At 35.3% G+C, this 14,829-nt stretch overlaps 1 protein-coding gene across 1 annotated transcript in view; it reads left to right on the top strand.

Annotated features, from left to right (window-relative positions):
* The first annotated feature begins 2,765 nt into the window (after positions 1 to 2,765).
* The window catches only part of NUP107 (nucleoporin 107), a 28,516-nt gene continuing 16,452 nt past the window's right edge, over positions 2,766 to 14,829 (top strand). The window contains exons 1-10 of the mRNA XM_015812464.1: positions 2,766 to 2,912; positions 3,899 to 3,975; positions 5,180 to 5,266; positions 5,464 to 5,579; positions 9,876 to 10,008; positions 10,803 to 10,906; positions 11,809 to 11,936; positions 13,720 to 13,768; positions 14,102 to 14,173; positions 14,679 to 14,767. Coding sequence (XP_015667950.1) covers positions 2,905 to 2,912; positions 3,899 to 3,975; positions 5,180 to 5,266; positions 5,464 to 5,579; positions 9,876 to 10,008; positions 10,803 to 10,906; positions 11,809 to 11,936; positions 13,720 to 13,768; positions 14,102 to 14,173; positions 14,679 to 14,767 — 863 coding nt within the window. The 5' untranslated portion in view covers positions 2,766 to 2,904. The remainder of the gene's footprint in view (positions 2,913 to 3,898; positions 3,976 to 5,179; positions 5,267 to 5,463; positions 5,580 to 9,875; positions 10,009 to 10,802; positions 10,907 to 11,808; positions 11,937 to 13,719; positions 13,769 to 14,101; positions 14,174 to 14,678; positions 14,768 to 14,829) is intronic.

Below are 14,829 nucleotides of genomic sequence, written 5' to 3'. Positions count from 1 at the left end.
ACAAGCCTTCACCCACTGTATTTGAAAAATGGAAAAAACACAAAGTTTGCTGCCATAAATCTCACACACACACCATTTAAAAGTAAAGTACTCACTGGAATCTTGTCTTGTAATCTTAACCTTTTAATAAATACTATTAAGAGTTTTTAGACTTGTTTCTTTGGATTAACTGCTTCTAATCTAGCTGCAAGGGAGGGAAAATTGACATTAACTTTCCTAACATTGTAGAGATACTAGCTTAGTTGAATTGTAATCATTTTAGGAAGTAATGTGCAATAGTTGAAATATGCACACTAAAACCCCTAGGCAGATTTTACATACCGTAGTTCATAAATCTAGATTTTACTGAGGTTTTTCAAATGCCAGCAGCTGGAAGAATTACAGGATTTCGTACAGCTCATCAAGCATGCAGAGGCAAAACACAACTGCAGGCAAAGCAGGAAGTAAATTCCTGGGGAATGTTGAGTGATACCTAGCTAAAACAATACATCTACCCACTGGTAGATAGTTTCCTGATGGCTAGAGATTTCCAGCATGGTATTTAGAAGTATATTTTAAGTCATTTAGGGGATTACGGTATCACAATGTTTGAAAAACTTGTACCTTGCAATATAGAAAGATCTCAATAATCCAGTTATTAACTACATCAGTATTTTACCTTTGCCACAAAAATGCAATAGTAAGAAACAGGAGCAATGTTTGCATTATATTTTATAATGTTATCACAAAATTAATATCTACAATCTTGGCTAACAAAAAAAAAAAAGAATGTTAACTGCATGGCAAAATACTCAATACTTTGTTTCCATTTTAAAAGAAAGGTGAAACAGTTGATACTATGCTGTCTAACTGGATTATGGTTGTAATGTTCTTATGTTCTTACCTTTGAAAGTAGGACCAAATAAAAATAGAAATTATGTAATATACATAATTTATTATATATAAAATTTCACAATGCTTCTGAATTCTGGGCAAAGAACTTTTCTTTTAGACTTAACAATTATCATTTCTAATAATATCAGATCGATTTAATTTGCTATAGATGTATCTGCCCTTAAAACACTGAGTAACAACAATCTGTTCAAAACATCAAACTTGTGGTTTGGATTCAGCAATTGTTTTAACCTGAATACAAATAAATGTGTATCACAATTAGAATTAAATTACATTGTAAAACAGGGTTGTCAAACTCGCAACATCACGTGACGAGTCACGACACATCACAACTTTTTTTTCATTGCCTGCAATGGGGTGGGCGCAGTTTCGGCATGACGCATTGGGCCCACGGGCTGGCAGTTTGACACTCCTGTTGTAGAAGGATATCTTATAAACTTTGCCATCTATTTTTGCCATTTGGATTTTACAAAATATTTTCTGTATTCCGTGCTTTATTAAAGCAAAAGAGAGCATTCCTATTTGTCTTATTTAGTCTGTGGAATTTATAAGCAGCCTTTTTTTAAAAAAGCATTATTTTGGATGGTGAATGTAACTGATACTGTTAGATTCAAATGATAAAAATGTTAGCATAAAAGTGCCATTTATTGCTTTCCCCTGGTAAAAGGCTGAAATGATATTTTTAACAAGCTATGTACACCATTTCTATGAGAAACTTGCTACATACTATTATACCTGTTACCATATTTCCATATGCAAGCTGCTATATTTTAGATCAGATTATTTTATTTCTATCTTCATGTTAACTCTTAAGCATCTTATTCATTCAAAGAATTATGTGAACTGTGGTAACTGAAGCAAGACTAAATAAATAAGGAGCATGTATATAACTTTTAAGTTACATGATTTTATTGTAACTCCCATCTCCCCACACAAGTTTGGGCTTACAAGTAGGCATTTTACCTGGGAAAATCTAAAAACAGTAAAACAGATACATCTTAAAATTAAATTAACTAAATTAAATTAAAATTAATTAAAGAAAAATACCATATTTTTCAACCTCTTAGCATAAGAGTATCCAAACAGTATCTAGTTCATTGGGTTTGTTTCCAAGTACTTAATTGGATGGCAAAAATATGTTAACTACATAGTAGTATAGGGAATTATATTATTTATGTTATCCTATCAGCTGGATTTTTGCAGCCTTATCTGGTCGCCAGTGATTTAACTTTTTAATAAAAAGCCAGTTTGCTTTAGTGATTAAGGTACCAGGCTAAAAACTGAAAGACTGTGTCACACTTTAGATATGAAAGACAGCTGGGTGACTTTGGTCCAGTCACTCTCTTTCAGCCCAACCCACCTCACAGGGTTGTTGTTCTGGGGAAATGAGGAGGACAAATATTAGCTATGTTTGCAGTTTTGAGTTATTTATAAAAATAATAAAGGTAGTTTATTTTAATCCAGACTATTGCAGATAAAATCCACTCTCTCATAGTAAATTTTCGAAATGTAATAAAGAATCTGTCTTCACACAGACTCCAGATGATAACCCATTGTTTCGACCTTCAAATATTGTTTCCCAAACAGTTCAAATCTAGCGGACGTCAAATTATCGCCTATCGCAACAACAGGAAACAAGCAGATCGACCCCATCGATGTTCAGAGACGTGGATATAATCCTCCAAAGCGGTAGAGGGCGCTCTATCTGCTGATCTGAGGACAAGAACTCGATAAACGTGCCTTTCTCAAAGCAGATAACGGATTAATAGATTTATTTTCCATTCTGCAAACCGGAAGCATATTAGCATTCTGGGAACGTTACAGAAAAGCAACAGGGTTTTCACCAGGCGGTTAATCCCGAATCAAAGATATCGTCTCGCGGCTCCAACTCCACCCCTTTCCTCCAAAGTGTGTTTCCCTTCCTGTCTCCGTACCTAAACTTCCAGAAGCGGGAACTCTCAAGTAGCGGCTTGGACTCAGATTGGAGGTCCGCTGGCCTCAAATGCAGAAATGGACCGGTGAGCTATTTTGACCCTAGACTAATGAAGGCTTCTGTGGGGACCTTAAAAATGGACGTATTTATTATCGCATAAATTATTCAATGAGATTTTGCATAATGGAGGCACAGTAGCAGATTTATTATTGTTATTACTGGGTTTGTCTTATTTAAAACCCTTATAAACCCCTTATAAAAAGGGGTTTTATCTTTTTATATTAAACTCAAAGTGGCTAGGAGTAATTTTTATTGTCAATTAATGGCATACTTTTAGCGGCCTGGGTGGCATGTCTAGCACCACGTTTTATAAAAAACGGGAAATTGAAGTCTTCTCACCCCAAAATTATATATGGCAAAGGAACCAAAAATGCTGGACCTCCTCCACCCACATCATTCTGCTAGGACTGTCATCTTGAAGCTATTCTTTAGATGCCTTGCTCTTTGATAACTGGTCAGAGGGGAGGCTTTTATCTGGTTGAAGTGCCTTCTATAGAATATCACATTTGTTATATCATGATATTTTCACTTTGGCAGGATTCTAAGAATAGTTAATATTTTTAACTTAAGAAATATGTAATTCCACAGTGATTATATCTATTTTACTGTTTTTAGATAAAAAGATAAACAATTAAAACCTATTCAAGGATTATTTCATCGTCTTGATGATTATGCTTTTTTTCACCCTTTTCCATTTCCATATTATAATCCTGAAGAGAGCAGGGTGTGTGTGCATGTGCGCACATGTAAACATACATAAATCAGAAGCTGGATTTAACAGAATATGGCTCTCACCCCTCATTGCCTGTATAAGTCTTGACATAGAAATGTGATTGATCATGAAAACCGCTTGTGTGCATGAAGAAAAAAAGACTTGCTGAGGAATACATTTAAGTCTTAAATTTCCCAAATATTTTTTTTAATCAAAAGGAGACAAATCTATCCATCCTATGTCTGTGAAGAGAAAATATTGAGCAAAGTTCAAAATAATTTTCATTCTTATCTTTTCAGGAATGATTTTCAGAATACGTCGTCACGAGAAATGATTCAGCCAGTTCTAAAGCAAAATACTCAAAAAAAAGTTTCTAGTATCCTTTATTATATGATGTAATTATGATGTAATTTGAGAGATGCCCATTGTTTTTGTGTGCTGCAAAGTAGTGTCTTTTTCTTTAAAAAGAAAAATATATATACTCATAATTCAAATAGATGCAAAGTTCTATGTGGTTTCAATCTTTAACATTTTTCAATGTTTCTTCTTGTTTGGAATGTATTAGAATGAATTAGATCAGAGGTCCCCAATCTTTTGGGCACCAGGGAACAGTTCCATGGAGAGAAGTTTTTCTGTGGACCGGAGGGTGCGTGGTTTTGTATGCTGCCTGCATCCTGTGGATGGGGCTTTACTTGTTTGTGCGGACCAGTTGATGGCATAACACGGCCCGGTACTGGTCCATGGACCCGGTTTGTGGACCCCTGAATTAGATGGCAAACATTTCTTGCCAATTTAATCTAATACACAAACTACTACACACAATTTGTAATAAAAAAAATATCACAGAATGCCTGTTGTTTTACTGCACTAATTATAATGTGGCTTTCTTGATTGTGGCATTGTGTAAATGTCAATGCTGCTAACATTGGATGCAGCCATTTTCCTTCTCTTAGAATTAGAATTAGATGATACTGGGGAGGAGGAGGATTGTGCATGGGAGTTTAGTTAGATATAACAATATTGTAACTAGTGTGAGAACCAAGGTTTTTTTAAATAAGAGATAAGAAATGGCGGGTTGAAGAACTGGAAGGAAAGCCTGCATTTCAAACTAATTGGAGAATGTGATTTATGACTGTTAATTAGAGGAGGGAATTGTGTTTTGATACTATGTGCTGAGAGGAGGGGAATTCAGATTTTAGCTTTGACTATGTACATGCCGATGCTATGGTGCTCGAATAAAGATTCTTTAAGGTAAACAATGCCTCGAAGTTCTTTGAAGAGTTTCATCTGTTGGAACCATGACAGTAAAATGTGAACAATTGAATTTGATTTTCTTCTGCCATTAATGATCAGGTTATCCCTATTCCCAGTTAGTGGAATAAAACAAGGCTTTTATTTAAAAAACAAATATTGTGCATAGCATCATCTGGCTTGGTTGTCAGTAGCTAACCAACTAGGAAAAAATGGCATTTGCAGGATCTGATGAAAGATAGCTCTGCTTCCAAATTTTGATAGAAGAACTTTCTATATGATGAGGCAAAACCTGATATGCATTTTCTTAGCTTAGCTTCCTTTCTTAGTGTTGGCTATCCTGGATGACAGTTTAAGTGGCATGTCAACAAGAGGGTTAACAATTCCCAGGACTCCAGGGCTGTTTTCTCAATCTGGTAAGATTCTTTATATTTAATTTCTACTTATAAATATTAAAAATTACAGGTAGCATATAGTAAAATTCCTTCAATAAAATAGTCCTTTAAATTTACTGTATTCTATTTGTCATCCAGAATTCATTTTTTTCAAAATAAAAGTGTTAAACACAAAAGTATATGTTTTTTAGAAAAATAATCAAAAACATTTTTTCCAGTTACTCCACGGAGCCGAAGTGCCACAAGGCAGTCAAATATATCTACCAACCAAGGCACAGAGAGGAAATCACCTTACTTTGTGAAGATTCCTGGGCACCTTGATAATTTGTCTGTGGTAAGAGCACACTAAACAGAAATGATTAGACTGCAGGGCATAAGATAATTGAGCCACCTACTACTACTTTGTGGTAACCCATTATTATCACAAAGTGGTAATCTCAGAAATTCATCCAACTGCACTTAACATGTTCATGGAAATATGCATAAAATAGCAGACTGAGTCTTTTAATTTTCTTCTTATAAGCAGTTTTGGAAAGATTGCTATGTATAGTTCTATGAGAAAAAATAGTACAAATGGAACCTGCAATGAGTTGTGCACTGTGTCCTTCCACCTCCAAAACTGATCTGTTTGTGATACCTGTTTTTTATTTCATCCAAGTAGGACATTCACCACATTCTTTTCTCCAAGCGATATGTCATACTTTCTTGCTAAAATGTATATTGAGCCCTGGCAACATTGAAGGGTTTCCCCTTTCCAATGTGTCTTTAAATTTCGATAAGTTAATATGAAAAATTTTGTAAGAACTTGTTGGAGCTTAACTATTCCTCAATGTAAGATAGCAGGGTAAGAATATTTTGTAGTTTTTATGAATGAGTTATTTGGTCAGTAAGTAAAGAAATAATTACCGCTGTAGTTACTATGGATTTTATGTTGCAGTATTTGTCTGGGATTTAGAGAGTTTGAAAATATTCAAGAAAGCCCCTCCCTTCCCCATTAGATGGTTATGACATAGAGGAATATGATTGGTTGCTATAGTTTATTCCCATGGCTATTCTGCGTTGACTACAAAATCCAGGCCATCAGTATTCTTTGCTATTGTCTCCTGGTTGTCTGAATTTCTACAGCCCAGATAGGATGACTTTAGTTACTGCTAGTAAGTATGTTGCTATTAAATGAAAATATAAACAGTCACTCATGCCTTGTGACTGCCCATCTGGATTCTGCAGTGCACTATACATGGGGTTGCCCTTAAAGAGCATCCAGAAACTTTAACTGGTCCAGAATGAAGCTGCACGGTAGTAAATGGTGTCAGTTATCCAACATATGTAAGACCACTGCTTCATGTATTGTTTTCCAATGTGTTTCTGGATGAATTCAAGATGCTGGTTATCATCTTTAAAGGCCTTCATGGTTTGGGACTGGGTTACCTGAGGGACTGTCTTCTCCCAGTTGTTTCTAACCATTCAATCTGGTCTGGCAGGATACCCATGTTCAGGGTCCTGTCAACCAAGGAATGTCACCTAGCAGGACCAGGAGATATGCCTTCTCTGCCAAGTACCTGTCTTCTCTCTTTTTTTTTGTAATATATTTATTGAATTTAAAAAAAACATAAATCACTTAATAATTGGTGAACAGTGTGTTGTCTGGGTTACATCTGTAAAACAATCATTAACAATTAATTTCTATAATCCATATTCCACATAATAATTGTAGTTTATTTCCTCTTTACCCAAAATATCCTCTTTTGCAAACATTGAATTAATACAATTCTTATATTTTGATAAATAACAATTGAACATATATTTTTTTCCAATATTCCTAAAAATAATAATCATATCAGTATAATATTTCTTTTCTGTTCAGTCATTCTGGTTGCCTTATCATAGATCCTGTTACAATCCTTATTTTAGTTTATTTCTCTCTCACTAAATTCTAGATATTCTTACTGGTGAAGTTTTTCTCAAAAATTAATTACATTTACATTTACAAATCTAATTCTATTTTTTCTGTATAAGCCATCTCACACTTTTATATTTCTTAAGAAATAGATAAAACGATGAAAAGAAAAAGAAAGAGCAAGAGTAAAGAAACTTAAGAAATAACATACTACTTAAAATATATATCCCTCCTAGGCTAATATATATATTTATTTCCTCAGTTTCTTATTCTTTTTAACCATAATTAAGAATATATTTAATCTTTAAACATTCCATTCAATGTTAAACAGTCATCTAGTCCTTTTACTCTTATTCAAAACATTTTTTTCATAATTTTCTTAAATTCGGTCACATTTAAATATCTAAAATATTTCCTTTACTTAAATCATTTCAACTTTTTTTATTACTCATATCAAGAAAAAGAACACAAAAGAGAAAAAAGCATACTATATTATTTAGAGAATTCATCCCTCTTAGAATAGCATATATGTTCCAAAATTTTTCTGTTTCTTTAACCATATTCAAAAAAATGTTTCTTTTTTAAGTATTCTCTCTGAAAAGTCCCATCATCTATTTTCTTGATTTCCATCTTAGTCTTTTTCCTTTGCCCAGTATCTTTCTTGATCGATGTATTTTGCTGAATCAAAAGGTTTTTCCGTATGTTCGTAAATGTTGCTGTAGATATAAAAAGTAAAACAATATCTTTATTAAGGGCATTTGCCCACTCATTTTTATTTGGAATCTTTTTCCTTCTTTTTCTCTCTGCTTGTCTTGTCACTTTTTGTCTCTCCAGTTCTAGTGTTTTCCCTGGTATCTCTGTAGTACGTTTTATCCAGTCTTTTTTCTTGTCCTCACGTTTATTTTGTAGTGTTGAAATATAAGTTGTTTTTTCCAAATCTAGTATTTCTTGTAAATTTTTCCCACTTGGATTAAGTCATACTCCTTTGTTTTGTAGTATTCCATCTTTAAGTCTCTATCCTTGAATTTATGTTCAGTCATCTGTTTTGTCTGCTCCTTCTCTGCTGTATTTTCCTGAGGGGTTTTTTGATATAAAATTGAATTGGAAATGAGTTGATTTATATTTTCAAAGTTATTCTGGATTTCTTTGTGATTTGAGATCATTGTTATTTGAATTAGTTGCAACATATCATATATCTCCTCTTGAAAAATATTCATTTTTTTCTTGATAAATATTTCCTATAAATCTCTGATTTTCCATGATGACCAAAAGTCCAGATTTCACCCCCCCTTCTGGAAATAGCTTTGGATTCAGAGTTGAATAAATACTTATAGTCCAGAGAGTTCAGAAAAGTTCTTTTTTTTTTTTTTTGTTCCTTCAGGTTTGTAAGTCTCATTATCTACACAGCTGTTCTCTATTGTTAAAGCTTTGAAGGTCACAAGTAGAGATTATTTTTTTCCCCAGATTTTACCATGACTGTCATAATCCTCATCCACCAGTAGATGTCAGCAGTGGTTCATTTTTCAGATTTTATTTCTCCATGAAAGGTTCAATTCGCCGCTTCCGTTAGCAAAAGGATGGGGCGAAAAAAACCCTCCTTCACTCTCTCGGAGGGTTTTTTTTTTGCTTCTTGGGAATTTCTCCCCTTCAGGAAAGTTGATAGGTAGGATAGAGAAAAGCAATGTTCTTACCTAGATTCAAGCACATTGTTTACAATCAGCTTAAAATAGTGCTTTTGACTTCAGTTGCTCACAGCTTGGGCTAGACTCTGGAGTTAGGTTAGCCTTTCTCCTGTTGGTTTTTGGAAGGCTTCTCTTGGACTGATAGGGTCGACTGCCGTCTCTCCGCGGTTCCTGGGACTTCCTTCCTTCATTGCCACCTCTCCGGGGCGGCTTCTGGCCCATTTAGGGTCCCCTAACAGGAAGAAACTCAGCTGGAGGGCACGGAGTCCCAAACCCCTCAACTGCTTCGCTGCGCGCAGAACCAGAAGTCTCCAAGTACCTGTCTTCTCATTGGCCCTGATTCTGTTGGCTTTTATAAGGCCTTGAAGACTGGTTATGTGTCCAGGCCTAGGATCTCGTCTGTGTGAAACACCCTGTTTCCTGGTTATATTAACATACAGGGTTCTGATTTTTCTCAGTTGCTATATATATTATTTTTATCTTGTGTTTGTATTTGGTTTTAATTGATTTTTTTTATTGGTCACCACCCATAGCACTTATTTGAACTGGCGGCCATAAAAATTGAATAAATAAATGCATCAACTTATTTTGTTCTGTCACTTTGAAGGTTGCAAAATCTTGTTAGTCTTTAACTTGATGGGAAGAGAGTTGGTGTTATCTTTACTATTTTGGAAGATATATTATCCTTACTTTATTAATTGATTGGTTTTATTTTTTAATCACAAAACCTTGTCTTGATATATAATAATGTGACATTTATATTGGTTGAAATAAAAGTTCTTGCAGCTAATAAAAGGAATTTTTAGATTACATTTTAATACATGGACAATAAGGATGTGATTCTAACCTCATAATGGCCATGTTCTGAGTCTAAATAAAATACATTTTAATGCTTTGCTAAAAATCATTTCTGTGAAATCTAATACCTATCTCACATTTCTCCAACTTATAATTGTGATTATAGTGCACTATTACCTTCAATGAATCTTAAAATAGACTGCAGTTAGAAAACAAACTTGCCTTGATACTGATAAAATGCTTTGTGTCTTAGTTAGATGACAGTGACTGGACAGCTGCACTTACACCTCCACATTCAGTCATGTTCACAAACTTAGATTATAGTGCAGCAGAAGATGTCACAAAGAGTGCTGTCCTCTTGAATGAGGATGACCCTGGGGAAGCTGGTAAGAGATGAATATCTTCATGTTTTATTTGAATAACAGTTTAACAATATTGACCAATGAGCCCATGAAAAAATCAGATAAAAATACATATTTTGTGAGTTTAATGTACAGTGAACAGAAGGAAACTGAGCAAGCTTTTCTTCATATGTTCTCTTGGGTAATAACAATAAGGCACCAATTTCTTGGCGGGGGGGGGGGAGAAAGCCTTTGCTAGCCTTCTGGCCAGAAAAGAGTCTTTCTAGCCTTCAGAATGATTGCCTTTGCCTGCAAAGTGAGGATGTTTCTGACCAGCAAATGTGAAACCTAGCAGGGTGATTATTTTGAAGGCTAGAAAGCCTGCAAAGATTATTGTTTTGAAGTCTAAAAAGCCTCTTTCAGCAGTTGTAGAAAAAAGTAAAGTAAGTAGACTTGGGAAAGGAGAGGGCCCTACCCTCCCTGCCTGTGACAAGTTTCTGCATGCCATTGGTCCCTGTAGCCAGTCGAAGCTTCCTGGCCCATGACATGTTTCCATATGCTAATGGGCACTGGGCCTCTCAGCGCCTCTCCCCCTTCAAAGGTACCCCTGTGCAATGACCGCAACTGGGAGAGTTGGGATTGCAGTCATTGAGCAAAGCAGTCACATGAGTATCTTCCTTAATGAACGCTTCACTTAACGAATGAGATTCCAGCCTCAATTGTGGTCATAAGTTGAGGACGATCTGTATTATGATTAAAAGTCTAAATGTAAAGCCATAACAATTAACAATTGCATAAAACAAATCATACTAATAAACACATTTTTTCTGTGATTTTAGCTGCTCGGAGCATGTATCCTGACTTTCTTCATTCCCTGTTAAAGCATAGTTCAAATACTGTTTTTGAACTTATAGATGAGTATGAAGATACTTGCAGTAACCAGGTATATAGAATTCTATTATATTATTCAATGATTTCTTGCTTAACCAAAATTCTTTAGAATAAGCAAAGAGCTTGAATAGTGAGTTTGGTCTTCATTAAATGTTGTAGGAAGGACACTTTGTAGGTAATCACGAGAGCCACTTTGCCAGTTTTCATTGGGTAAAGATAGAACTAGTTACTTGAAATATGTGGTTTAAAAGAAAAGTTAAAAATATTACTCACCATCACCACCATTTCAACTTTATTATCTATCTTTTTCCCCTTTGTCTGTACTTTTCCTATCAGACTTTTGATTGTAAGCTTGTTTTGAAAGGAAAATTGCTTGCTCTTTTTTCTTTGGGATTTATGCTGCAAAGCAAAGATGAAGAAATATCCAGTTCTTAGGACCTTCAGTTACACTTTTTACAATCCAAGAATTTTCCATAGATAATGATCATAACTAGATTGGCTTATAGATACTGATTTGTATTATCTAAAGTTTGATCAATCAAAGCTTTTACATAATTATGTGAAAACGGTAAGATAAAGTAATTGATAACATAGAGATGTAGACTAGATTAATAGTCTTCGTAGTGTTCATGCCACATGCAGCATTCTCTGCTAATGATAAGAATAGCACAGTCAGTTTTGACACTCATTAGCTACTGCTACAGAATCAAAGCCCAATTGTAGTCCAAGCTTGTTTGTGCTATTCTGTGCAAGCTAGGAACTTTCTTCTAAAAATTATCCTGCAAGCCTGAAAACTGCTCTTTGCATCCCACCATTTAAGAATATACTCACATACTCAAAATGCAAAATATGGTAAATGATAAATTGTTACTTTATGCTAAACAATATAATAAATTATAATGAATGACATAAAACATCAAATAAAGTAGCTCTTCACTGTTTTTCAAACATCAGCTAAACATTCTTCAAAAAATAGTGTATCGAGCAACTCCTGGACAACAGAAATTTTCCAAAACTGCTAGTATTTTGTGGCTTCTAAAGCAGGAAATGGTAACATGGAGACTCTTGTCGTCAATTTACAGGTAACTCTCTAAAAGCCATTCAAATCCTTCTTCAGCATATTACCTTCTTGTGTTATAGTCTATATTTGAATAAAAATAAATGTTTCTTTTATATGAAATAAATAATTTATAAGAAACACTAAGAAAACTTTCATTTTGTTTAGTCTTAGAAAGAACATTATTCAGGAAAAGTATGTTATTCATAAATTTGTAGTGTAATCCTGTCTGTATTTCAGTCCTACTGCATTTATTGCTTAGGAAGTATGTTTTCAGTCAAAGTGGATTTATCTTGACGATTGGGTGATAGATAATTCAATGCAGAATGTAGTAGATGAATAAGATTTTGTGTCACATAATTTGAAAAACATGAAAGAAAGTATTAACCTTCTTGGAGGTTTCAACAATACTGTTTTAAAGCCCTCTATGGCAGGGCTTTTCAACCAGTGGTACTTTAGCACCTGGCAGGTGGTACACGACCCCTAGCCAAATGTAGCAGGGGAGGGAACGAGCTAAAGCGACGCAGGCCAGGAGGAGACCAGCTGTAGCTGCAGGGCTCGGCAGAAGCCCCAGGATCTGAGCATGCAGCTGCATCCTGATTGGAGCTTCTGGCGCACCTAGAAGAGAAAAGGAGGAGGAGGGCAGAGAGAGGAGAAGCTATAAAAGGAACAGGTTTTGGCGGGAGAGGGAGAGAAAAAACACATGGAGAAAAAGAGGCTTTTGTTAGCGAAGTGGTGAGAGTGAGCGAGTGGCCTTTGCGAGCGAAGAGTGAGTGAAAGCGAGCGAAAGGCTTGTGCAAGCAATGTGTGAGTGAATGGAAGCAAAAGAGAAGCTTTTGCGAGCAAAGTGAGTGAACAAGAGCAAGAGAAGGGCTTTGCAAGTAACGTGAGTGAATGGGAATGAGAAGCTTTTGCAAGCAACGTGTGAGTGAATGAGAGATTTTTGTGAGCAAAGTAAGTGAATGGGAGCGAGAGGCTTTTGCGAGCAATGTGTGAGTGAATGAGAGCGAGAAGCTTTTGTGAGCAACGTGTGTGAATGAGCAAGCGAGAAGCTTTTGCGAGCAAAGTGAGTGAAAGAGCGAGAGAAGCTTTTGCGAGCAAATTGAGTGAATGGGAATGAGAAGCTTTTGCAAGCAAAGTGTGAGTGAAAGAGCGAGAGGCTTTTGTGATCAACGTGTAAGTGAAAGAGGCTTTTGCGAGCAATGTGTGAGAGTGAGAAAGAAGCTTTTGCGAGCAAAGTGTGTGAAAGAAGCTTTTATGAGCAAAGTGAGTGAATGAGTGCAAGAGAAGCTTTTGCGAGCAATGTGAGTGAAAGTGAGAAGCTTTTGCGAGCGAAGTGAGTGAATGAGAGTGAGAGAAGTTTTTGCGAGCAAAGTGAGTGAATGAGAGAGCAAGAGAAGCTTTTGTGAGCAAAGGGTGAGAGAAAAAGGGAGACATGAGGGGGAGAAGGAAAAAAGGAAAGAAAAGGCATTGACTTCTGAGTTCCACTGTTGCAGTAGGAAGGAAGCATTAACATTGAACCTCAACTTTTTACTTTTCCATAATGTAAACTAGCCATTTCTATATAACAACAAATAAATCTAACCAGTAAAGCCCACCCCCCTCCCTTTTTTTTAGTCATCAAGTTTTTGACATCTTGCTAAGTTTTGGTGGTACTTGAATATTGTCATGTCCTAAATGTGGTACAATCTGTGAAAAGGTTGAAAAGCTGTGCTCTGTGGAACACATAGCACAAACTATTAGTGTGTGTGTGTGTATGTGTAAATATGTTTTAATGTTAATCTATCATATTGGTCTTTTAAACCTAGAGACAGAATACAGTCTGCTATGGAAGATGAAACTATATTTGATCTTGCAGTAAGTTTTGTCAAACTCATTTTGTTTTACAAAAAACATACAAGTCTAAAGTATATTATTTTTTAGCCAAATATCACTCTCTTCAAAATATCTAATACAACTGGACAAAACAATGGAAATAATTGAATAATTACAACAGCTAGAACTTTCACTTCCCTCTTGCCCAATCTGCACTTCAGGATTTCATCTCCACAAGCAGATTTGGAAGGTGCTATAAGTTTGTTGCAGAGGACCATTGTTCTGATAGATGGATACTACTGAATAAACATGGAAGATATAAAATATTATATGAATGTGTTTCAGTCATTTGAAAATGGATTTATTTTTCCATAGGTTATAAATGCCAGTGAAAAGACTGTTGTGAACAATCTATTCCAGAGAGATTCGTTAGTGCGACAAAGCCAGGTATGGCAAAATAAGATAACGTGGTTAAGTGCTGAAATGTTGAGTGCCTTCACAAGACTTGTGATGTGGAACTGAACAGAAGTTCTCTCAGTGCTGTTTCCTGGGACTGGCAGATAGCAGTCTACCATTCTGTACCATTCTGCTGTTAATGCTTATAATTTATTCAGAAAATGCCATCTTTTTATACAGTCAGTGTCACCAGAGCAGCTAAGGGAAAACAGCAGCATTGCATTTCCCTTCACCCCATCACCTTGAAAAAGACCATTGAAAAAGCCAGTCATAAAGGTGAATTTAAATGGGTGGATGAGTGTGAGGAATTGACAAAGTGATCTGAGATAGACTGTTGTCCTTTCAATTCATATTTAGGAAAAATTTAGCTAAATCAAATGAAATTTACCTTTGAGTAAAAATTGTATTTAAGCATTTTTTTTTACTATCGCACAGTAGAGTGTTGTGGGAGGTAAATTATCCTGTTTTTGAAATTATTTTTAAATTTAATTTTCAGTTGGTAGTAGACTGGTTAGAGAGCATTGCAAAGGATGAAATTGGAGACTTCTCTGATAATATTGAATTTTATGCAAAATCTGTATACTGGTAAGTTATTGACCTACTATTGAGCATTCATAAGCATTTATAATTGATATTTTGTTTACAGT

This window comes from Protobothrops mucrosquamatus, unplaced genomic scaffold (assembly GCF_001527695.2).
Source record: "Protobothrops mucrosquamatus isolate PMUCROS unplaced genomic scaffold, P.Mucros_1.0 scaffold85, whole genome shotgun sequence".
NCBI classification, from domain to species: Eukaryota; Metazoa; Chordata; class Lepidosauria; order Squamata; family Viperidae; genus Protobothrops; species Protobothrops mucrosquamatus.
The sequence above is the reverse complement of the archived record's forward strand: the minus strand, read 5'-3'. Positions and strand labels throughout refer to the sequence as shown.